The sequence below is a fragment of the Seriola lalandi genome, unplaced genomic scaffold (assembly GCF_002814215.2).
Source record: "Seriola lalandi dorsalis isolate HSWRI2012SDOR001 ecotype SW California unplaced genomic scaffold, Sedor1 jcf7180002054911, whole genome shotgun sequence".
Lineage (NCBI taxonomy): Eukaryota > Metazoa > Chordata > Actinopteri > Carangiformes > Carangidae > Seriola > Seriola lalandi.
The window spans coordinates 525074-548176 of record NW_019525463.1 but is presented as its reverse complement, the minus strand read 5'-3'; the positions used below and the strand labels follow the sequence as shown (position 1 = coordinate 548176).

At 41.8% G+C, this 23103-nt stretch overlaps 1 protein-coding gene across 1 annotated transcript; it reads left to right on the top strand.

The window, feature by feature from the left end:
- Positions 1 to 22564, top strand: crip2 (cysteine-rich protein 2). Its single transcript, XM_023430800.2, has 8 exons — positions 1 to 62; positions 13554 to 13648; positions 18312 to 18369; positions 18847 to 18972; positions 20067 to 20135; positions 20280 to 20374; positions 20814 to 20871; positions 21146 to 22564. Exons 1-8 carry the CDS (start codon positions 20 to 22, stop codon positions 21211 to 21213), a joined length of 612 nt encoding a protein of 203 aa, XP_023286568.1. The 5' UTR covers positions 1 to 19; the 3' UTR covers positions 21214 to 22564.
- Positions 22565 to 23103: the final 539 nt, after the last annotated feature.

Sequence of the window (23103 nt, the reverse complement as noted above, 5' to 3'; positions counted from 1 at the left end):
CGACACACAACATCCCAACATGGCTTCAAAGTGTCCCAAGTGTGATAAGACGGTGTATTTCGGTAAGTGATGCCCGCTTTTTTGTGGTCCTGGTTGTTGAAATTACTTTTGGCTCATGATGGTAATCCCGCTCGTTTGCCAAAGGATACTCCTGACAGGGGAGCGATCGTTTTTGGGGGCAACTTGTTTTACATTTTTTTTGGTAATGCAATAGTTCTTTAAATCACAAATACCATAAATAGTGATTCTAATCGGATATAAATCAGTTAATGCTCATTCATTGAAAAAATACGTTTAACACACCTACAATTAACCTATATTGAGTTACAGAATCTAAACTAAAATTACCTACTTTTCAAATCAAGCTCTGAATGTGCACATACACATACACTCTGCTACTGTGTGTTTTGAACAATTTCTAAATAGAGTACAGAGGGATATTAAAAGTATTTTTGTGGTGTATGTTTGACAGTAGCCTAATATTGGATCCATAAAGCTCAATACTGCTTTAGGCTTTTTGTCCAGTGGTGGGAAAAATTTTAAACCCTTTCTACGTTTTCCAAATGAGCTTCTCACATAAATAAAGTGTACAGCATTTCTTAGATAAGGCCACTATTTTAGGAAAAGACTGTGCTGGAAATGTAAATGATTCACAGAGACAAACCAAAAGCTGGAGAGGCAAAGCAATCAGTGTAAACAAACCCCGCATCATCAAATGTTTAAACAAATTTACACTTTTTAAAACCCATAAAAGGCTTTTATCTAATGTGAGAGAAAACATGTCCTCTCTGCACCGTATTCACAAACCTGAATGAATGATTTATCTTATTTTGACACTGATCTGTGCCATTTTTAATTTGTTGTCTTTGGTAAACATCCAAGCCTGGCAGTTGGCTTTGGAGGGTTGCTGATGGAGGCCATTGCCAAGAGTGCAGAAATGCCATATGCTGAGATTGCCCACTCACGGAGGAGCACAGCAACATCATGCTGTGTCAGTGGGATGAAAACCTGTAAACACGTTTCTTTTGCATCCTTGTATACAAAGGTGGGAAAAACAAAACACCCACTTGGGCAAAGAGCTTTGACTCACACTCAGTCGCAGCGAGGAAGACGGCATCTCACATCTCCTTTAACAGATGTTCACAGTGAAAGAAATACACACAGACAAGAGCAAAGCAGCAGATTAAAGGGGCTTAGATTGTGAAAATAAACAAAAATTTACATCGCTGCTTCTGAATCCGAAGGCTGCAAATGATGTGCACCCTTGTTCCGTTAATTTTTTTAGGGAACACGCTGCTGTTCTGTTGAACCTCGAGTAATCCTGTGGTTGTGTTTGGCCACGTGCTGGGGACAGAAAAATTCATTCCTCGGTGCTGATCTTTTCTACACTTCGCAGCACACAATCAGGGCTGTCACGGGGGTCAAAATCAATTATGTGAGTGGATGGAAGTCCTCTTACGTAACGGGAGTGGCAGCGAACATCACAGCTGCTGCTCATCCTATGGGTCCCGAGAGTCATTGGCATGGAATGATATCTGCACAAATAAGATTTATTTGTCTCCAATACAGATTTTGATCATGTCTGGAGTATTCATTTGCGCTGTAGCTTTAATTCGCTGCAGCGAGTGAGTCACAGTTCTCGGCTGATGTATGTTATTTTTTTTATGTAACATACTGAGATTCAGCCTCGTGGAGTTATTTTTGGTCGGGTGTGTCTTGTTGGGTGGAGAGCACTACTATAAAGATGAGGAGGAGGACGATGATGATGATGATGATGATGATGATGAACTGCTACTGGAAGCCAGCATGGGTGGAATCGGCTGCACACGTCAAACCAGGGAGGATGTAGAAAGTGAAGGGAGGTGTTAATAATATTGTTTACAATATTGAAGTCATTACAAGGGAGGCAGGGAAACGTATGACAAGACATGGGAGAGGTCAGGGAGGGAGAAAAGTTCAGCCTGCGCTGCTGCCCACAGCCTGAAACATCAACATGACGTCAGTGATGAATCCCAGATATTGGAGAATGAGTTCCACCTACATACATCCTCCCCTCAGCCACTTGACTCTCCAGAGAGGCAAGAAATCCAGTTGTTGAGGTGAAATTTCAAGGCTGCAGAACAGTGAAAAGTGAGAAAACAGGCATGGATACACTGCTTCTGATCTACACCAGGACATGTGTTATTGATAGAGAAAATTGTCTGTTTCCCGTCCCATTTTGCTTCCATTTTTCCTCCTTGTGGTGGTGGCTCGTGGTGTGCAATATACAGTGGTGATTGGCCCACCCTGCAGTTACCCACCTGGTCCTACAGCTGGTGTTGCCCAATATTTGATTTTGCAGGCAATGCCTTCAACACTTGACTTATCTCTTCGTTACTTCAGCACAAAAACGTCATGAAGTGGCAGCGGTGAGCCGCAGTCTGGGGTGGAAAATCTTTTGCTTTCATCATTTTCCGTCTGTTACTTTAACAGGCAGCTGTTTTATAGTGGTGACGGTTCAATTTCATCACCACTGAAAGCAAATGTTGACTGTTGCTGCCATTTCCCTTTGACATCCAAGTGTCTAAGGTGTTGTTAAATGTTATATTCAGACACCCCCCCCCCAAAAAAAAGGGGAAAAAAAAGGGAAACCTCTGCTTGTTGCTGGTGTTGTGAACATCTTAATTGTAGGGTTGAATTCAAATTCCAGGTGTCCACGTTGCGGCCTCGCATCTGTTAGTTCCTACGCTCATAATACACTAGGGACCATTGGCAGACATGTGACCAGGCCCAGTGGAAATACATTATTAGCGTGTGAGAGAGTCCATGCAGAACACAACACAGCATGGCTCACTAAATCTCCCAACTCCAGACCCAAATTCAGCTGAGCCATCCAACTCTTGTTCATGACAAATTGGAGCAATGCATCTTTGTGCAGCTAAGTGAATGAACAAGAACTTAATGGGAGCTAATGGTACTCCGCTGTGAGTTTCTCTTTCATTCACCGATTCCTCTCACTCTGGCTCTCTTTCCTCTTCTTCAATCACTTGGTGTTGCCTCAGGCCCTGAATTCCTCTTCCCCTGATTTTTTTTATTTATTTTTTTTCAACTACAAGGACTGGGGGAAATGGGGTGAGATGGCTCGCCTTTATTTAAACGGATACTCTCAAAGCGCCTCATGCATTATAATGAGAAACGACATCTCTATTCACAAGGCTCTTTCTGTCTCTTTGCACGTTTGTCGTCCCAGTGAGGCAGAATACCTTCGTCCTCTCAGCCTGACGATACGGAGCGGGGCACTGATTCCCACACACCTCCTTTTCTTTTTTTTTCTTATCCCGCATTTACCCCAAACATCCACACAATACCCTTTTTTCTTCTCTCCCCCCTTTTCTGTCAACACTAGAGTACCCTGTTTTCCACTTGGCTGCCCAGTAGGCTGTGTGAATGTGCCTTGTCAGTTACGTAACATCATTTCTTGAGTCGTTGCCTCCTGTTCAGTGCCATTGCATAACATGCCAGATACTGTGCACCAGTCAATGAGGGTACTTTCTCTCTGCCTTTTTGAGGCACAAATATGATCCCCTAATGGAGAGGGCATTAAGCTTGGCGCTGAAAGTCAGACTGCCTCCGCCCCTCCCCTCCCCTCCCCTCCCAACACAGGTGAAACCATTCCACCTTCCAACAATATGACCTGTTAGATAACAGCACAGAGGAACAATGGTGGCTGTGTACAGTTAATCCAAATGATTTAGACTTTAAAGTTATAACCCTTAACATTTACATATTAAAAAACACATATTTCATATTTTTTTTATGTAGTCTTCTGTTGGTGTACAGCTATGCAGCAAGCGAGACACATTTCCCATAAAGGCTGAAGATCGGTCTTTAAAGGGGCTATTTGTAAGTTTTCTCTGCTGCCGAACATGGTTTCTTGCCGGGAGCTGGTGGTGGTGAACGTCGCTTGACAAGAGCTCCGGCCATCGTTGCATTTACAAGACAAAGAGGTTATAAAACGCCCTCTGAGCAGCGCTACGTCTTCAGGGCAGAGTGGAGGCTACAGTGAGTTGCTATCAGAAAGTAATGAGACGGGGCCTGGGCTAGCTGGTTAGCATGCTAACTTAAGTAAAAGAAAATAAGTGATAGAGATAAGAGTTAACACTGGAGAAAGCTCTTGACAATTGAAGGCTGCTCAATGGAAGTTTGATGCTGAACTCAGAACATTTCTACTAGACTTGTAAGTAAACAGCTGTTAATGCTAATGTTAGCTGTGTAGCAATAGCAAAACCTACAAATAGCTAGAGACATTATAAATCAGAGAGAGATGATACAGAATGAGACCAAAGGTTTTGTTAAAAAAAAAATAAAGTGGGGAAAAAAACTATAGATTATGGTACTATGGTCACTCCACAGGAGCAAGAGCAAACTGTTTGTGCGAGGTGGAGTGTAGACTCCAGATCAGCACATGATCTTAAATTGCAGTTGCCTAGGATGCAATGTACGAAATTGTTAAGAGTGACAATATTAATCTTTCAGCCTGGTATCCTTCTGTGATCATTTCTACTATGCTTGAGGTTTTTGAACTTGAGTAGAGTTGAATAACTACACAAATTCAGAGGTTGAATGTAAAGTCAATTTAAAGTCAGTGTGAAGACATAAATTCACCCAGGGTGCAAACTGCGGCGAGTTGAAAATGTTTTAACTTGAGCGTAAAATTAGCGCTTATCCTGTGGAGGGAAATGAAGGAAGACTGGGGGAAAACTGTGATTAGAAACAGATGAATTTACTTTTTGACAGGCCTTACCCTCGCACATGGGATCTGCAGAAAACAATGCATGCTCATACTGGACGCGGTGCAGAGAATCAAAGCCAGTACATGCATGCATTTCATGTGATGTGACAGACAACATTAGAGTTCATTAGCTCAGTATTTGTGTCCGGTCTGACCAATTTAGACCGTGTCTTCTTTAGTCATCGTCCCCCTTATTAAAACAATGTGACAGCACATGGTTTGTTTGGATGCGCTGTAAACAGATACACAAGTCACTCTTCTTTTGTTGTGTTTCCAACAGTAGTGGTTCATACAGGTGTCATTTAGATGTATTGTATTGTTAAAAAGCATGTGCCAATACCACCACAGGTGTTGCCAGATCAGCAGGACTGAAATTAAGACGTAAGATGTATAATTTTAAGTATTTAACTTTACTTTGCTTCAACATTTTCAAAGGGAACTATTCCACTGCACAATGCTCTCACGTAGACAGTCAATTTTATTAGGCCCCTTTATGAGACTCAGATGATTTCACTCAAAGGAATTTAAGCACTGTTACATTTTATGCCTCCATCATATGATGTCTGCCCTTCTTCAAGGGCTGATTATCCACTTATAGGCTAGATCTGAAGGTGAAATTCAACTGATACAGGCCTTCTTCCTATTGTGAAGACATGGTCCACTACTCTGTAAGCAAATCATGCACACTAGATCTTTTCTGAAGTCCCTGTAGCTGGGACACGGTGTCCTCACCGGTTAGAGAAGAGATGTGGTGTAAGCAGGCTCAGGGGTTTAGGGGAGGGCAAGCAAGTCACCCAGACAGGGACTGCGGAGAAGCACTTTGCCTGCGGCTCCTCTGACCAGCGCAGACAGGATGCGAGTTAGCTGCAGCCCATTTACGTCAGCCAGCAGGATTCACAAGGTCGGCCTCTTTTATTCACAGAGGGAGGAGGGGGAGAAAGAGGGAGAAAGCCTGGGGAGGAAACCTCGCCTTGGCCGAGGCGACAGACGACCTCCAGAGCTAAGTTTTGCCACAGGGTTGCATCAGCCACAGGGAGAGACGGATCCAAATGCATGTTTCCTAGAGGCTCTTTAGCATCGGTCTCCAGCCAGCAGAGTGAGTGTGAGCTCCACAGGGAGCTGCATGCACACATTGACCCAGAACAAATCAATTCTAATGTTCAACAACACACCACTGCCAGGGTCAACCCACTTTTAGTTTACACAGAGCTAGCAGAGGATGGTCTTTTAAACCTCCAAAACTTCCGTCTCATAAATTTCACTAGTTTCTTTAAACATTTTAAACAATCTATCGCGTATGGATTGATTATTAATCATGTGCAATTGTGTTAAAGCTTGCACTTCATACATTTACTGTATAATAGTGCTTAAATGATTAGTCAGTTGACAGAAATAAGGTCAAACAGAATATGTTTCTGCCTTTTCCAATTTGAGGCTTTGGTTCTTTCCTCTGTTTTATATCATTGTAAATACAGTATCTTTAGGGTTTGGGCTGTTGGTCAGACAAAACAAGACATTTAAATACGTTCAGAAGTTATAATGGGTACTTCATAAACAAAAACATTAATCAGTTCATCGAGAAAATAATTAGAAGTCACAGCTAAAGTCATTTATGGAACAAAAATGTTTCTACTGTCGGCTTCAGGATCTCCAATGTGAGAAATTCACCGCTTTTTAAAATCTCATACATCATTATGAATCAAAGTAGAGAGAGTCAGATACATCAAAGAAATAATCAATATCTCAATCAACATATGTTTACAGTTTTAGTCTAGCCTCTCAATTTAGGCATATTGGCCTCTAAATGTCTAATTTCTTTGACTCGAAACTCAAAAATGGTGAAGCTATTGACATGAAAAGGACAAATAAATAAATAAAGCTGCTCCCCGAACCATCACTACTAATCATTTTAGTCACCGTAGCTAGCGGAATAATTGGGATTATCACTTTAGGTGTGATTATGTAAAGCTGTTATATGTCACGATCCTGTGAACTGAGCATCAACTGACCTCACAATAATGCTCAATAAACTGTTGCATAGGTTGCAGTATGCGATGAATGAGTTTGTCTAATGCAGAGTTTAAAACCTCAGCTGAAAATTCACTTAAACTCACTTCCCTTGGTGAAGTTGAATTCCTCTGTGCGCCCGACTGAATGGCCATTGTCTTTAAGTTAAAGCAAAAGGTCACAAATCCTTGAGGGTGTTCGTGCTCCAGAGAGCAGAATAGTAAGAGGATGCTGAGAAGGAAACACAGGCTGCTTGTTTTTTCCTTTCTTACATTTCTCCTAAGTGTGAACCGGGCTTTTCACTGAATGCACCTGCTCATGTTCGATTCCTGCTCTGCCTTTAGGGGCCCTCCAGTCAGTCCGTCAGTGAGTCAGGAGTACGGTGTTTATTAGGACGTGTACTTATCACACTGCTGTGACCAAAAAAAAACAAAAAACCCAAACAGCAAAACACCCGCGTGGACTCAGCTGTCACTGATGGATGAAGGGAATGAGAAAGAGGGTGGTGAGAAGATGGTGTGTGTGTGTGTGTGTGTGTGTGTGTTTTTATTGTAGGAAAAGCTGAACAGATGGGTCCACATTACCGGAGGGTGCAACAGAACAGAATCCAGCCAAGCGAGATCTAGAAATATTTACAATAACATTGGTTACATCACGAACACAACTTGCGCAAAAATGTTCCTAAGCCAGTGATGTGATATATGAGTGAGTGTATATGATTATATATAACCTCATGTTCATGTATGCTTCTCTTACAGCTGTTAAACACCTAGAAACAGGAGCCTTTGCAGTTGCTGCTGATTTTATCCGGTTGTAGACACGAGCAGCGGCACTGTTGTCATCCCCTTTATCAAACGCATTAGACACCCCCCATCCCCACCCCCCTTCCTCCTCGTTGCATCCTGATCGAATTATTGAGTGATAAGAGAGCACCCATATGAGATTTCAGAGCCCAACCCCTCCCATGCCACGTTGCATTTTGGGAGTTCAGCTGTTCAGTAACTTGTAACCACTGCGTGTTTATCCGTTCTGACTTCGAGTAAGACGGAGGACAAATTTCCTCCTGACCTGGGGTGAAACTCAGTCCCCGGTCTGCTGTGGGGTTTTGGATGCTGCTGCCCTGTCACTGCTGACAATTAGGCAAACTGCATTCGAGTCATTTGGAGAAATGGGCCCGTAATGTTTTCCCTCTGAAGAACCCCTTGTTAAAGTTCTGTTGCTCAATGTTCCGTCCAATTACGGTGTGTTCGTAGACCGTTTGCTGCAGGCCAGCTCCTGTACAGGCAGAGCGAGTCCTTCTGAGGCGTAATTGGTTTCGCTCTTAACACGATTTGAAGTTTAAGTGCATCATGTAACAGAGGAAACAAAAATAAATCAAATCACAGCCCGCTTGAAGTTCTCTGATGTCCCTCTATCGTTGGATAGGATTCTCTTACCTGCTGCAATATCACATGAGTAATTAGTTTTTAAAGATGCTGAATCTATCTGATGTTGAATTTGTTGTTGTTTCCCTTTGCATTAGATGTCTTATGACTCCAACTTCCCAGGAAAAAAAAAGGTTAACCTCGATTAATGACTTCTCTTCATCATAGACATGAGATCATAGACCATAAGCTAATGGTTTAGCTCCTGAAAACCCTGGATAACATGTTACTTGAACAGTAGGAAAGACTAAATTTAACTAAGGCTCCTTCATCAGTTATGGTCTGTTACGTCTGTTTGTAGCTGCGAAAAGGATTGCGGTTGTGTAAAGTGTAAATATATCTTACCATATGAAATCTGAACCAGCCAATCACAGTTTCCATGTTTTTCCCAGTTAGTGACATAAAAAGCACCTAAATCCCTTCCTCGTGCTTTTGGATTTGAATACACACAGAGTGCTGTGTGTATAAGAGATGTTGACTCTTAATTTCATGCCCATGCAAGGCTAACAGTAGTGCTGCTAACGTAATGCCATTTTCATTGGGCGAGAAGTCAAATTTTTTTTTTTTGCACTTGAGCCTGTTTGGTAATTCCCTGGCTGCAAATCAACTTAACTTATGCTGAAGTGGGTGCTGTGTAAAAGTGTATAAATATATGTGGCTTAAGTTGACTGACACGCACACAGAGGCTCTTCACAATCACAAAGCACTGGCAAGTGTGTTCGGTATTGTCTGCTTTACTTTGATTAATGGCCAGTAGCATCAACGAGACCAAGCAATTGTAAACACTGAGGCTAGATGAGTGAGAAGAGGAGTCAGCAGCCGGCTCTCTCACTGATTTAAACCACACTGACAGTGCAGTCAGAGGAGTCGACCGCAGACCAAAGAGCTTAGACCAGGAATTTCCAAATGAAGTTAAGCAGCTTACAGTGGTGCAGGTATCATATGGTTATGGTGATGACCTCTGACCAGCGCTATGTTTCAATTTTTTCTGTTCTCTCGCCTTTAGCTCAGTGTTCCTGCAGCAGCATAATCTGTCTGTCAATCAGTACTTCATGTAAATAATGACTGAACTATATTCACTTTTATTCACTATTTGATAGAGGCACAATGTAGCCTTATTTTATTTTTGATATCCCATGAATTCAGAGCTTTTCTGAACACGTGCAGTGAATAAATTTCATGGATGAATATATTTAAAGATAAAAGTAAATTTTGGACTGTACGATTTTATATTTGGAACGTTACTAGAGCAGCAAGCACCACAGGCTATGTGGTTTCAGATCTTTCTGTATTAAGTATTTCTAAGTATAACATCAAATATTCATTTCTAAATGAGCAACAATAAAGGTTTAAGTGTGGGAGAAAACATGCTCTGTTATTATTAAATAAGAGTTAAGTGGTTTTCTCTGACTTGATTTGGCAATGTAAGGAGACCCTACAACTGTCATCAGATTCAGACTCAAATATCTAAATACATAAATCCTGATCGGCGTTTATCTGCCATGTCTAACCCATATCAAATCAGTGAAATGAGCACAGACGAAAACTCAAATACACAAATAACCAAAACTGTTCTAACCGTGGCAGAAAATTGTGTGTTCATGTAGGAACCCATCACTCTTTGTAAGTAGCTGATTCAGAAACCAGTTTTTCAGGGCCTTTAGACACATGCAGATTTTTTTTTTTAAAGCTGTAGTACCTCTAATATTCAGTGGGACCTTTTTATATAGTTATTCCTTAAAAAGGTGTCATGTCTGGTTTCCTCCAAACATGACGCTTAGAATTGAGGCCAAAGACTTAAATCTCGGTTTCATCAGACCAGAGAATCTTGTTCCTCACAGTCTGAGAGTCCTTTAGGTGCTTTTTTGTCCCGTCTCTGAGGCAGATTCTTCCTCCTTGTGGCTTTATCACAGTTAAACTCCAATCAAGGTGTAGAAACATCTCACAGATGATCAAGAGAAATTGGAGGCAGGTGAGCTGACTCTCAAGTCCCATACCAAAGTGTCTGAATTCTTATGTCAATGTGTTATTTTAGTTTCTCCTTTTTGATAAATTTGTTAAAATGTCTGAAATTCTGTTTTCAAGAAGGCGGCAGAATAACAAAATGTGAGAAAAACCTAAGGCATCCGAACACTTTCTGAATGCACTGTGTTTATATATAAACATAGTAGGTTTATAGCAAAAACAGACATGAGTCTCTGGTGAGATGTACTAAAACTCTTCAACAGTGAGGTCCACATTGAATCAAAGGGGAATCCTTTGTTGTTGCTTTTCAGTGAGACTGTCACGGGAGAAAACGGCTTAGATAAAAGGATTTGGCACATCCTCATCGATGTTGACAATGTAAATGTGAATTTCCGGAGAGACTTCCCTGTGAACAGGAGCTTGTTTGTTTACACAAGTGGGCGCATTTACCCTCACGTTGTTGCTCTAACGAGGTAGAGGGAGACGGGGTGGCATTTCAGTCACTTTGTTTGTGCCCACGTGTGCTATTTTGGGATACCGAGAACTGACTGTCTATCATTATGTAATTTTTATTTTTTAATTTAGATTTCTCTTTCTGTTTGTATCCGTGCAAAATTTCAACCCAAATGCATATTTTCTGGATTAATTTCAGCAGTCGGGGCTATATGAAGGATAATGAACACAGAGGCTGGCTGAGAGCTGGGGGTATAAACATCTGGGCCAGATGCCGATCCCCCCCCCCCCCCCCCCCCCCCCCCTCCCCCACTCTATAACTCCCACAACACATAATACAGACAGACAGGCTCACCCCTCTTACAATAACAACTGCCCTTTAAAACAGGGAGCTGTTAAACAGTGGACTTTGTGGACACAGTCATATACAGAGGAATGAGGACACACTGGTGAGGCTCTGACGTCTGTCTCCATTCATACACTGACTTCTCAGATCTGTCTGGAGGTGTGCCTACATCCCTGAGTCAGTCAATGATAGATACACACACACACACACACACACACACACACACACACACACACACACACACACACACACACTGAATACTCAACATTGAGGCCACACTGGCAGGGTTCCTGTGGTCCGTTTATGCAGCCTGTTTTTAACACTGTCGAGGTGTCAGGAGGTTTATGGTTATTCTCAGATTTAGGAGGAAATAAATCACACACACACTCACACTCAGAGCAGACAGGTTAAGCTCCTGCTGCTTCCTCTCTGTCTTTAAACATCGGCTGAAGATGTTTAAAGGACTGTGACGATTCTCTAATGTAAGAGAAACTTTAAGAGAAGCTAATTTTACACAAGAAATTTGACATTGAAGTTTGCATGCACAAACACAAAACGTTAAATCTTGGCATGGTGAAATATTGTATGACAGTTGCAGCACTGAAAGGGTTTGAGGTGTCTGTTGAGAAGAGCTGTAGCGTGAGCAGCAGCATCAGCAGGCTCAGGATGCGTTCAAGTGCAGTATTGAGTGTAGGTCACCCATGTTTTGGCAGCGCTCAAGGCCCAACACACAGTCAGTTTCAGGTTTATTGTCATATGCTTGACATTGTGCACACAATGCCATTCCTCGTGGGCCCCAGTACGTGACATATTGAATTTCAAGTCTATTTCAAGTTGCTTGATGAATGATGTCACCAGCGGTGATGAAAATCCATTGGGGTGTCCTGTTTGATGGTTGCTGAGACCAGGAGTGGTGAATTCCCCCAGCTGATAGTACGATCAGTTCTTTATGATTGTACACTCCACTAGTGGACAAGTCTTTGGACACTGGATTTTGTCCACCGCCACAGGTCCCACCCAGCAGCGATGATTCCCTGTTGTTTCAGTAGAGAGTTAGTGTTTCCTTTTAACTCTATTGGTTTGTTGAGGTTATGCCTCTATCCCTTGATTGACGAGCAGATTATTGATTCACAGAGTAATTTATTACAGGCTTTTTACTCTGAATAATAGCATCTTTAAGAGTGATATCCCGTTTCCAGCAGTGTCTCCTGGCCAAGTCAGCATTCCTCTGCTCTCAAGTGTTGATTGGCAGCCCCCCACCCTTCACCCTTCACCCCTCACCTCATCCTCAGCTATTCCCCAGGGTCTTGTTGTTGGCCATTTGTCTCAGTGTTGTAATTGACATGGAGAACTGACAGTGAAACTGATTGGAGGGTAAACATAAATCTCTGCAGGGAGTCGTCAGGTTTTCTACAGAACTGCTGATAAGCATTTTCCACGTTATAAAAAATCAAATCCAAAGAGGAAAGTGCATTTGGTCAAAGGTTTTAAGTGTCCGGTCCATTTCCAGTTTGTTTGAATATGTTACTTGACAGTTGGCCCCTTTTCTAATTGTTTTTTAAGCAATCAAATCCATGTTATCCTTTTTGTGACATCCATATTTAGTTATAGTTTTTCTTCCAGTTTTGTTTTTCTTATTTTTATCTCGTGTTTTTGGACTACATGCTGTTCAGAAACAGACTCCCAAATCTCTGATGTCTGATTCTATTTGCTTCCCTACATGAAGCTGAGACAGGAATTTGACATTGCTTTAACACGTTAGGGTACATGCAGGAAAGCGATTTAAAGAGAGGAAGAACAGGAGGAAGCAATAGTCTGTATGTCTGCATACATACTGTACGTGTGTACGTATGTTTGTGTGTGTTTTTGACTGAAGGTATGTAGGAAACCGACTCCAGTATCCGGCTATTTGTGCCCTTCCCTGATAAGAGAAGGTGTTTCCTCTGCTGCCTGCACAACTCCTTAGGGCCCATTGTGTGAAAGCAGCAGAGATTTATTATTGGAAAGGGTATAATTAGGGTCCTTTGCTTGTCTGGAGGGGCGGTCGGCGGTCTGGAGAAAAAGGCAACGGAAATGGGGTTGAGGGAACGTGTGCAGAAGGAGGGGTATACTGTAAACTGGGGGATGGGTCTGTGTATGTTTGGAGGGGTAACACAAAGGATCTGGGCTGGATGTGGGCACCCCCCGCTGCTCCAGCTGGACTGGGACTCACGCCACTGTCTGTCTATACCGCAGTGACATCATGACAGCATCCTGTGTGGTACACAGGCTTTCCCAGTATCCCCACCCCCCGCCCAGAAAACAATCACTCAGTTGACACGATGACAGGGTTTCCATCGAGGCACAGCGGCTCAGAGACACGGCACACAAGCCGATCATTATTGTGGAGAGTGAAGCGATGAGGGGACGTCATGCCACTCTGCGATGAGCGACTGAACGACACATTATAACATATACAAAGCGTGGCGCAACTGATGGGAGAAAATAGCGACCGTTGTTCAGAATAATGTATATAAATGCTGCTTTATGTGAATGTTTACACTCAACTCTGTTCTTCTGTCTCTTGTCTTTTGTCTTTCATGTGCAGCTGAAAAGGTGTCATCACTGGGGAAAGACTGGCACAAGTTGTGTCTCAAGTGCGACCGCTGCAACAAGCTTCTTAATGCGGGAGGCCACGCTGAGGTCAGTACACAGTACACACCTAACAACAGTACTGCACTGAAATTATACACGTCAGTTCTGCAAGTGAACATTTTTTCATCATAAATAAATCGATGCATGTTCATTCTATAAAGTGTTAGAAAATGGTGATTAATGGAATCGTGGAAAGAAAAAGATCCTGATCCTTTTTTATTCGAACCTGTATGGCAATGTTATAGGAGTGAAATGCTGGAGTGTGAGAGTGCGTAGGAAGAAAAAACATCCTAACAAAGCAGAATATCACATTCCTGCTTGACAAAATTATGTTTGTTATTCAGACTGTAATGTCTGCTTTCACTAGATAATTTGACAGCTTTATGTTCCCTCATCGTGTCCAAATACAGTTAAAATCTTTGGTTGCAAATGCCAACCGCAATAACGCTTAAACACAGCTGATCCAATCTGTGATGAGAAGTTCCAACAAGACAAAGCTTTGTTTTAAAGTGTCACAGGCCGAAAAGGGTGGAAACTACTGACTGAAATGACTATTCAATTTATATCTTCAGCACTATGTGTCATAAGCTATTGACCAAAGAAATTAGAAGTCCAAAGGGTCCAGCCTGCCGCCTAAAACCACTTCAACTTTAAATAAAAAGTACAGTAGTGTTGATCCCACAGGGTCAAAGGCCAACAAACTCTTGCCATAGTTCATTGACTGTTATTACGAAATCTAACAAGGGGAAGCCAGTGCTGCCTGGTTATGTATTAACTTTTTGACAGACTTTATCAATAGTGAATCCTCAATGAAGAATGTAAACAGTTCGGCAGATGTTGTGGCTTTTCAGAAACATTACAATGCTCCGGTTCCAGTGTTTTTAACATAAGGAAAATTATAGTTTATTACACAATGATAGTGTTTAACTGTCAGACAGGAAACACAGTATTACAGTGGGAGAGCATCTTCTCAAATTCAAGCATTTTTCAGTTGGTTATTTCATTTCACAGACCATGTGCATTTCTACAGGAAATTGCTGAGTGAATGTCCTTTTTCCTGCCTGGTAAGATCCGTCAATATGGTTTGTCCTTGTGGGAATTTTAACCCCCTTAGCACTACAGGCTGGGTTGCTTTCAGATCCCTTTTCCTCTCTCTGTTACATAATCAAACTGCAGTGTCACGTCTCAACACAGATTCCCCCGACTGTGATCCTCGAACAAGCCTGCTCACTATCTGGTGCTGTCACCCTGGGGATTTTCTTATCATGCCCCTTTTATTCTGACTTCCATGACCCAGCCAACGGTTCAATTCTCACCCTCTTTTTCTCTTTCTTTCTCTCTAACGGCACATGGGTGAATATCCCTCGTGCACTTTTCGGAGTCTCCCGCTTCTTTTTTTTTCTCTGTGCAAGGAGGATGTGATCTCAGCCTTTTTGTACACAAAAGCAATGTCCCTGCAGACCCCAAAGGATGCTGCTCCTGCTGTTTAATCTCTGCATGATTACAGTAATGTAGTCACACAATCTCTCTGAGGCCCGCACTCTCTCTGCACCACCGTCCCCCCCCCCCCCCCCCCCCCCCTCCACTTCTATCCTCTCTCTCCATGGACAGTATCCAAATCCTGCCCTAGGCTGCAGCACCGTGCCACGAGCCTGACTTTAGTAGGAAAAACTCAATGCCCAATAATCGTCATGGAAACAGAGTGAGGCTGAGAGAGATATTACATATAAAAAAATGAAAGCAACTGTGGGATTGTCTGGGAGGGTGTTTGATGTCATCTCAAGCCTGGTATGCAGAAGGTTATGAATCTCAGAGCAGTAACGGCTGCGGGTGGGGGTGGGGGTGCGGGGTGAGGATGAAGCCCAGTGTGGCTTGTCGTCTCTCGGCTAAGGGAGAGCAGCAGCTTCCGGCGGCTGGTGGCAGAGAGCCAGGCTGGAAAGGACAAGGCGACGAGTCTCCACTGACCCTAAATGATCATGCCTGTATTAACTCTTATCACTTGGTGAGCACAGTTTACATCAAAAACCACATACCGTCTTTTCTGAGTCCAAACAACAACATTTGTGGAACTATAATTGATGGCATCTGTGAAAAGCCAAATCTATCCCTAAAATAACTAACAGCTAAGACATGTGGACTTTACCATACGTCTGTAAATCAAGGAAGTGAAAGCAGAATAAAAACAGCAAGGGCCAGGACAACAGATGTTATATGCTTGAAAGCTCCAGAGCAGCTAATAAATGGACCTTGAGGTCAGACTCCCTTATCAGTGGCTGTTTCTAGGGGTCAAGCGTGAACTCTGAAGCTTAATCCATAAATTCCCTGAGAAATCATAACTTAAAATATTTCCAAATATTTAGACTGTTTTTTTGGGGGGTTTTTTTGTATCAGAGGTTATCTGCTTTATGTCCTGTACGTCCTCTCATGGTCAACCGTGGAAACGAGAACTGCTACTGGCTAATGTAGAACAACCCAAAACAAAGGATAAAGGGGAAAAAAACAGGATGCGGGTAAAACCAAATGCTACCTCAGTATCTCTCAGAGCTTAATGGAAACTTAATGCTAAAATAAAATACACTTGAAAAACCCAGACAATTTCAGTTTAGCACTGCCCTCCTGTAACATCACCACTCACAATGGACAATTACAAAACCAGTATCAAAGGGATGCAGAACCAGAGATGCCATCTTTTCTATTATTTCTATGTCAAATCCGGGTGCCTACATTACCCACAATACAACTTAACCACTGACAGGTCAGTCAGAGATTTGGGCGTGTTATGCTAGTAGCAGCTAACGTAGCCTTGAGCTGCTAGCCTCAGTGTTCGGACACAAGTCACAAAAGGCTTTGTACAAACTTTTTCACTCGTGTAGTCATACTGCCCAACATTGTAAACATACTATGATGTGTAAAATCAGAGGAATTCAGCATTAAGAAAAATATATTTGTTACTTTTCGAACTTTTCTCAAATATTTGTAAAATACAGTTTGAAAACTCTACATATAAAACATAAATCTCACCTTTGTGTTGCCCTCGACTTTGTTTTTGTCTGTGGAATGGGCTCACTGTTTCCTCTAGTGGCCGTTGGGGTAAAAAACCACCCAATACAGCAGTAGTTCTTGCAGCAGGCCTCTGGTTCTCAAGGGGCAGTAATGAGCCCACAATGAGACAAAGACATCACACTAGAAAGGTGAGATTTATACTTTGTCTGAAGTGTTTTCATACCATATTTTTCGGTTTTACAAGAGAAAAGACTTCAGTAAGGACTTTAGTACGGACCGGCTGGTTTTGCAAATGTAGTTCTGGTTAACTTCCCCACTTCCGTTAAAGTGCAGGGAGTTTCCAAATGGGGCTTGATCACGAGTAGATATTGTTTTCGTTTTAAAGGATAAGAAGCCAAAAAAAAAAAAGAACATTTACAGGACCACAGACATGCTAAATGGTGACATCTCTGAAAAGCCTAACTTACTCCTAAAATAACTAAGAGCTAAGACATGTAGTGACTTTGCCATAAGTCTGTAAATAAAGGAAGTGAGAAGCAGAACAAAAACAGTTGAGGGTTCAAAGTAAATCCACCTTCATTCCGGTCTTGAATTCTAGCAAAGCCGTGGGTAGAGGCTGAAGCAAAGGGGCACAGAGCTTAAAAGGAGGGTGAGGAAGCGGAGCAGGTTAAGAAAGGAAAGAAGAATAGATGGAGAATACATATTTCAGTGTCAGGACGTGGGAAGTTAACTGCTGGGAAGAGAGTGGGCTGTGCAGCAGCAATGGATAATCCATTTTTAGGGTCTCTCTGCCTCTTCGCGTTTTACAGTCAGAGCCACAGCAATGCTGTACGGCAGGCTGTTAACAGACCAATTCAGTTCACTCGACAATGAAGGCCTGTGTGTCCTGTCCTGAGAAAGTCATCAGGGCTTGGCGTCTGCCACCAAACCTTCACGGATCTCATAAATGTCAAACAGGAAGTGTGAGAGGGGTGCGTGGCTGCTTTAACAGTAGCTGATCCTGTCACAGTTAATGCATTATTAAAGGTGAGAGAACAATCCTTTTCACTGCTGCACCGTCTTCTCAGGAAAAGGAGCTTACGGGGCGAAAGCAGAAGAGTCCCTTGTTTTTCGCCCGTAAGGGGAAAACCCTCACCACCCAGGGCCTGGCTTCTTGCCCGTTGCAATTGCTTGGTTCCTCTCATGTATGGGCATTGGGCTCTGGACCAGTGGCCACCCTGGCCCTCAGCCCTGATCCCCTACCCAAGCTGGTCACATGCTCCTGCAATGACCGCCACATTCCCAGCATGCATCAGCAACAGGCCATCTATGTCTTAGCCTGAGTGCTGCCCCCCCCCTTTCAAGTGACAGACGGTCGTGTAGGCTGCACTGAAGTGTGGCAATGAATTCATCAACACAGACCTGTTTCTTGGATACAGCCGGTGTCATTATAATGTGTTGAAGCAACCTGTGACAGTGACATCATCATGAGGCAGCCGTGAGCTGGAAAAAAAATTAACTTGTTTCCGTTTTTGGACACATTTTCTCCATCTCCTCTTCTTTCAAAACCAAAATATATGATGTCAGAAAAATGTGTGAAAAATATGACTTCCCATAAATGTCATGGGTCAGTTTTCTCATCTGCGTCATCAGGTTTGGTTTTTATCCTTAAAAGTCTATGGAGTTTGTTTTATCTGTATTTCATGGTGTTTTTCTGTGTCTCCCGCAGCATGATGGAAGGCCCTACTGCCACAAACCGTGCTATGCTGCCCTCTTTGGGCCGAAAGGTAAAGTACATGTCATTTTGTTCAACAAATACTGCCTCACATTTGTCATCGTTGAACTCAACATACAGTGTGTCATGTTAAGGATTAATAATGAGTTATGCATCAATCAATAAATAAATCTACATTATTTATTCATGCATTTCTACATTTCATATATTTATTCTGTATCTGTTACAGGGACACCTGCTACTGATGTTAGCTATTAGCTATCTAGCTTCATTTTGAGATTAATTATGAATATTTTTATTTCATTATGTATTTAATATTTATTTAGGCATTCATTCTTTAAATAAAAATTTTAGGTTACCTTTGTATTTGTTTCAGAATTTATTCATATATTCATCAAATTATTTAATCAACTCAATTGTTTTCTTTCATAGACTTGAATTTTTTAGACTTTTCAGACATCAGCACAGTCGGGTAAAATGCAATTTCAAGACCTCAATGCAGATTTTTTCCCTGTCTTCTGTCTTTTAGGTGTGAACATTGGTGGAGCAGGCTCTTATGTGTATGACACTCCAGCCAACAGCAATGCTACTGGTGTGGATTCAGCCAGCAAGGCTGAGGAGAAGCGTGTGTACGCACCGAAGGCACCTTCGAAAGGTAAATAAGAAACGTGCGCATGTATTCGTACTGTATGTACTGTACATCGTGGCTCTAGCAACAAGTGTTGATTTGAAAAAGCTGCTCAAAATACAAGGCGTTATTTTTTTCCAGGATGATTTGGGTGTTTTCAGCAAGCTGTTGTTGGTCAGAAGGAAAGCTGCTTCTGACTCAGTGATAAGATCATCGATACACAAAGTCCCCCGAGACGTGAGGGGGTTTTTTCAGACGTGTTAGATAGGGATTTCCCAGGACACACACTCGTCGTTTTTCTTGAAAGTGAATTCATCTCAGTTAGTGGCTGTTTCCACAGACTTGGTTGTTGAAGCCAGAAAACTCATTTAATTTAATTTAATTTAATTTAAATTTTTTTTAACCTTTATGCCGCTAAATTATTTCAGCGTGTTTGGGCTCAAATCTGGAACAGCTTACCAGATGAAAAGAGATTTTTGAGATCTATTACAAACATTTTATTCATTTAAATGGAAATCAGACAAACAAGTGAATGTCTTTAGTATTCTAGTACAAGTCGTATGAAACGAAAAAAGGTACCTACTATGATTAAATCTGTATGTTTTAGGAGAACAGCTGTCTGTGTTGTCACGATCTTTAATTTTATGCATAAAGCTGTATTTGTTTTATGTGCTGTTTATTGTTTTGTGTTTCTGCTTATCCATGTTTTATGTTGGCTTGAGTCTCTATGCTTCTATGTAGAAAAGTATCTTGTGTATGAGGTTTATGCCATGATAAAAACAAACTAAACCAGTCTTTACCTTTTGGCACCATCTGCAGTTCCCAGCACAGAACTACATTTAATCAAACATCCATCGGCTGCCATGATTGGCTGCTGTAAGAAGGAGTGAGAGAAGTGTTTTAACTTGGCAACCAGAATTTGCCTTTTTACTCAGTAATTCCCTCTTGAAACATATAAAGGTTGTTTAGTACCTGGCTCAGCTTAAAATTTTATTACTCCACTTTACTGGTACACCGGATTTCACACCCAACTGGAAAGATCAGTGGTAGTTTAGAGAACCACTTTCCTTTGCTACCTCCAGCTTTTCCAATATTGTAATGTGTGTGTAATGTGTCGGCAGCTGGCAGCATCACCACTTTTTCCGGAGAGGCCAACCTGTGTCCCCGCTGCAACAAGAAGGTGTATTTTGGTAAGTAGTGCCACACTTCCAGGGTGAGGGGAAAAAAAGTTGCAGTGATATAGGTGTGGACCTGCAAAGTGGTTGCCATGGTGTCTCACATGTTGTGTTTATGTGTGTGTGTGTGTGTGTGTGTGTTTGTGTGTGCCACAATAGCTGAGAAGGTGACATCACTGGGCAAGGACTGGCATCGACCCTGTCTGCGCTGTGAGAGGTGCAGCAAGACTCTATCTGCTGGCAGCCACGCAGAGGTGAGAAAGAGAGGCATTTATGAGGAGGAGAAGAGAAAAAAAACCGACAGAAGTGAAAAGTTGGAAATTCTGAAAAGAAGAAAGGACAAAAAATGTGCACGGAAGAAAGGATAGTAATATATGGAGAGAGTCAAATATAAATATGTATAAAATGAATATGAAAACATAAATATGAATAAGTTCTTTTCAAATCAAATCATACAAAATATATGCAAAATATGCAACATATGCAAAGTAAATCAATTAAAACTCAACAAAACAAAAAGAATGATTGGCATTTAAGTTACAGACTTTCCCTTTATGTTTCAGCCTCTCACCACCTTTTTACCAGGTTACAGATTACTCCAGTGACCATCATGTAGCCACTTTAATAAAAGGCTTTTTATAACTGTGTTATTTAATAATTGTGTTAATGTTTGCAATCTTTTTTTTATTCCAGCATGACGGCCAGCCCTACTGCCACAAGCCCTGCTATGCCGTTCTCTTCGGGCCCAAAGGTAACCGCTAGGGGGTGCTGTCATCCCACCACTTATCAGCTACACTTGAAACAGAATGTCATTATGTCTGAGCACTTGATGCAAAACTGCACACGTTGCACAAAATAAGTGTTACTCAACAGTCATTTCATCACAACATTTGTCTGCAGCTTCTTGGGCCTGAGGGGTAACCATTACAGGACATGTTTTACAGCCTCTCCTGCCCATGTTGCACCATCTCTTGTCCTCTCTCTTAACCCCTGACTACCCTCTGCTGTCCCTGTGGTTTTTCCAGGCGTGAACACTGGTGGTGTGGGCAGCTACATCTATGACAAGGAGCCCAGTGCAGTGACCCAGCCTTGAACCTTTGTCCCCTCAGCCTCATCCCTCTTCTCTGCACAACACTGACCATCAACCACAGTATTATTATTTGTAGTCTTTTTTTTTTTTTCTTCTTTTCCCCACCTGTGTGTTCATACCTGAGACGACCAGCCTTCTGCTCCAGACCCCCACCCCCCCACCCCATCTATGCTGACCCGCTCCCAGCAGCTCAGATGAAATCATTGATTACAGATGCTGCCTAGACATGTGATGTATACTGTATATATTTGCTCCAGGACGTCCCTCCCACATGATCGACTCTATTCATTAAAGAATTTCAACTATTTGTTTGTAAGTCAACACTTTAAGTGTCACTACAGTAAAACATTAAGGTCTTATAATTCAATTTTGCACCTAGAGAACAGTGAGAGGATGTTTTGACATATTGTATGTTAAAAAAAAAAAAAAAATCAGATGGAAAGTGAATCTCAGGTTTGGAAAGGTGCGTTGTGCGGACAGCCAGAGGAATTTCACCTCGGAGGCTGCTGCATGCACAGGTGGTGCTCAGGAGGACCGTGTTGCCAATACTAAAAAAGAAAATAATAATAATCTGCTGCCTGACAACATTCCTTGTATGAAAAAAGTGAGATTTTGTTTAAAAAAAAAAAAAAAAGTCAGAACACATTGTATAAAAAGGTGAGAACGTGGATCTCTGAGGCGACTGTTGCATGATTTTCAACATCCATGAGGCTGTATTGAGACTTTGTACTTTTGAGCATATATTAATAACTACTTTTATGGCAGAATCTGGATTATAAAATATGTTGCGCTAATAAATAACATTTTGTCCCAGTTGTTTTATACAGTACAATACTATTTTTGAAGCGTGGCAGAATGTGGGTGAAGTTTTGGGAAGGTTGGGCTGTGATTTGCCAGGGGGAGAAACATGTATTTATTACTTCAAATCAAGTCCTTTAAATTTCATTAGCCACTGTACTACTACCCTTTACGGGACTGATTATGAACGAGGTCAAATGAGGTGATGTAAGCTGTATAATTCTCTACGATCAAGATTTTTATTATTTTCTAAAAAATAACCCTGCTGTTATTTTCCAAGAGATGATGCGCTATTCGAAGTATTATATTTTTTTGCCATTAGCAGAAACAGTAGCTTAGCTTGTAGAAAGAGACGAGACACTGCAGACAAGTCATTCTGTAAGAATGTGCATCTAGTATTATTGTATGATTGTTACTGTGTTTGTTCATTACCTGTCGTACATGGTAGGGCCTTGTAGACACTGCAGGGCTCACTGTTTGTAGAACTGAGACGCTGCACTTCAGCCCTGCTGTATTCGTCTTTTTAATCCCTCGAATAAATATTTCACCAACTTTTCTTCTGTTACACTACGATTATTGTTTGACAGATTATGAACTCCTCTCTCTGTTTATGAATTGCAATAAACAATGTGAGCTTGTGGTTCTGTTGTCTAATAATCAATTTTTCTGCTTTGATCCGACTTGATTAAAAGTAAAAATACTTCATAATACTTCATAATTGGCAGCAACAGAGCTACAATGAAGTATCTCTATGAGCATGGTCCTGTATTCACTCTCAGTCTGACCTATGCACGCAAACAGACACACACACACTACAAGCTATGTCAAATAATGACGCTTGTTTAAACAGTTACATTCTTGTGAATGGGAGGCCCATCAGCAAAAACAGGAAATGATGGTGTCACTCTCCTTGCACAAATTATACCATCAAGCCAAAAAAGTACACGTGAATATGTGAAGCAGTGACCACTAAACATTACAAAAGCAGAATAAGCATGTTCAGCAAGCTCTCCCTGAATGACTAACTGGGTTAAGTGAAGTCATTTATCTTAGGTCATGTTTAACTACCAAAATGGAAACACAGTGGTTTGTAAT

What these genes read in the sequence shown, in the direction of transcription:
- crip2 (XM_023430800.2), top strand. Translation starts at nt 20, where the DNA reads ATGGCTTCAAAGTGTCCCAAGTGTGATAAGACGGTGTATTTCG. An exon ending in ACCGAAGGCACCTTCGAAAG is followed by an intron (nt 18,973 to 20,066) that starts GTAAATAAGAAA and finishes ATGTGTCGGCAG; the next exon opens with CTGGCAGCATCACCACTTTT. An exon ending in CTGCTGGCAGCCACGCAGAG is followed by an intron (nt 20,375 to 20,813) that starts GTGAGAAAGAGA and finishes TTTTTATTCCAG; the next exon opens with CATGACGGCCAGCCCTACTG.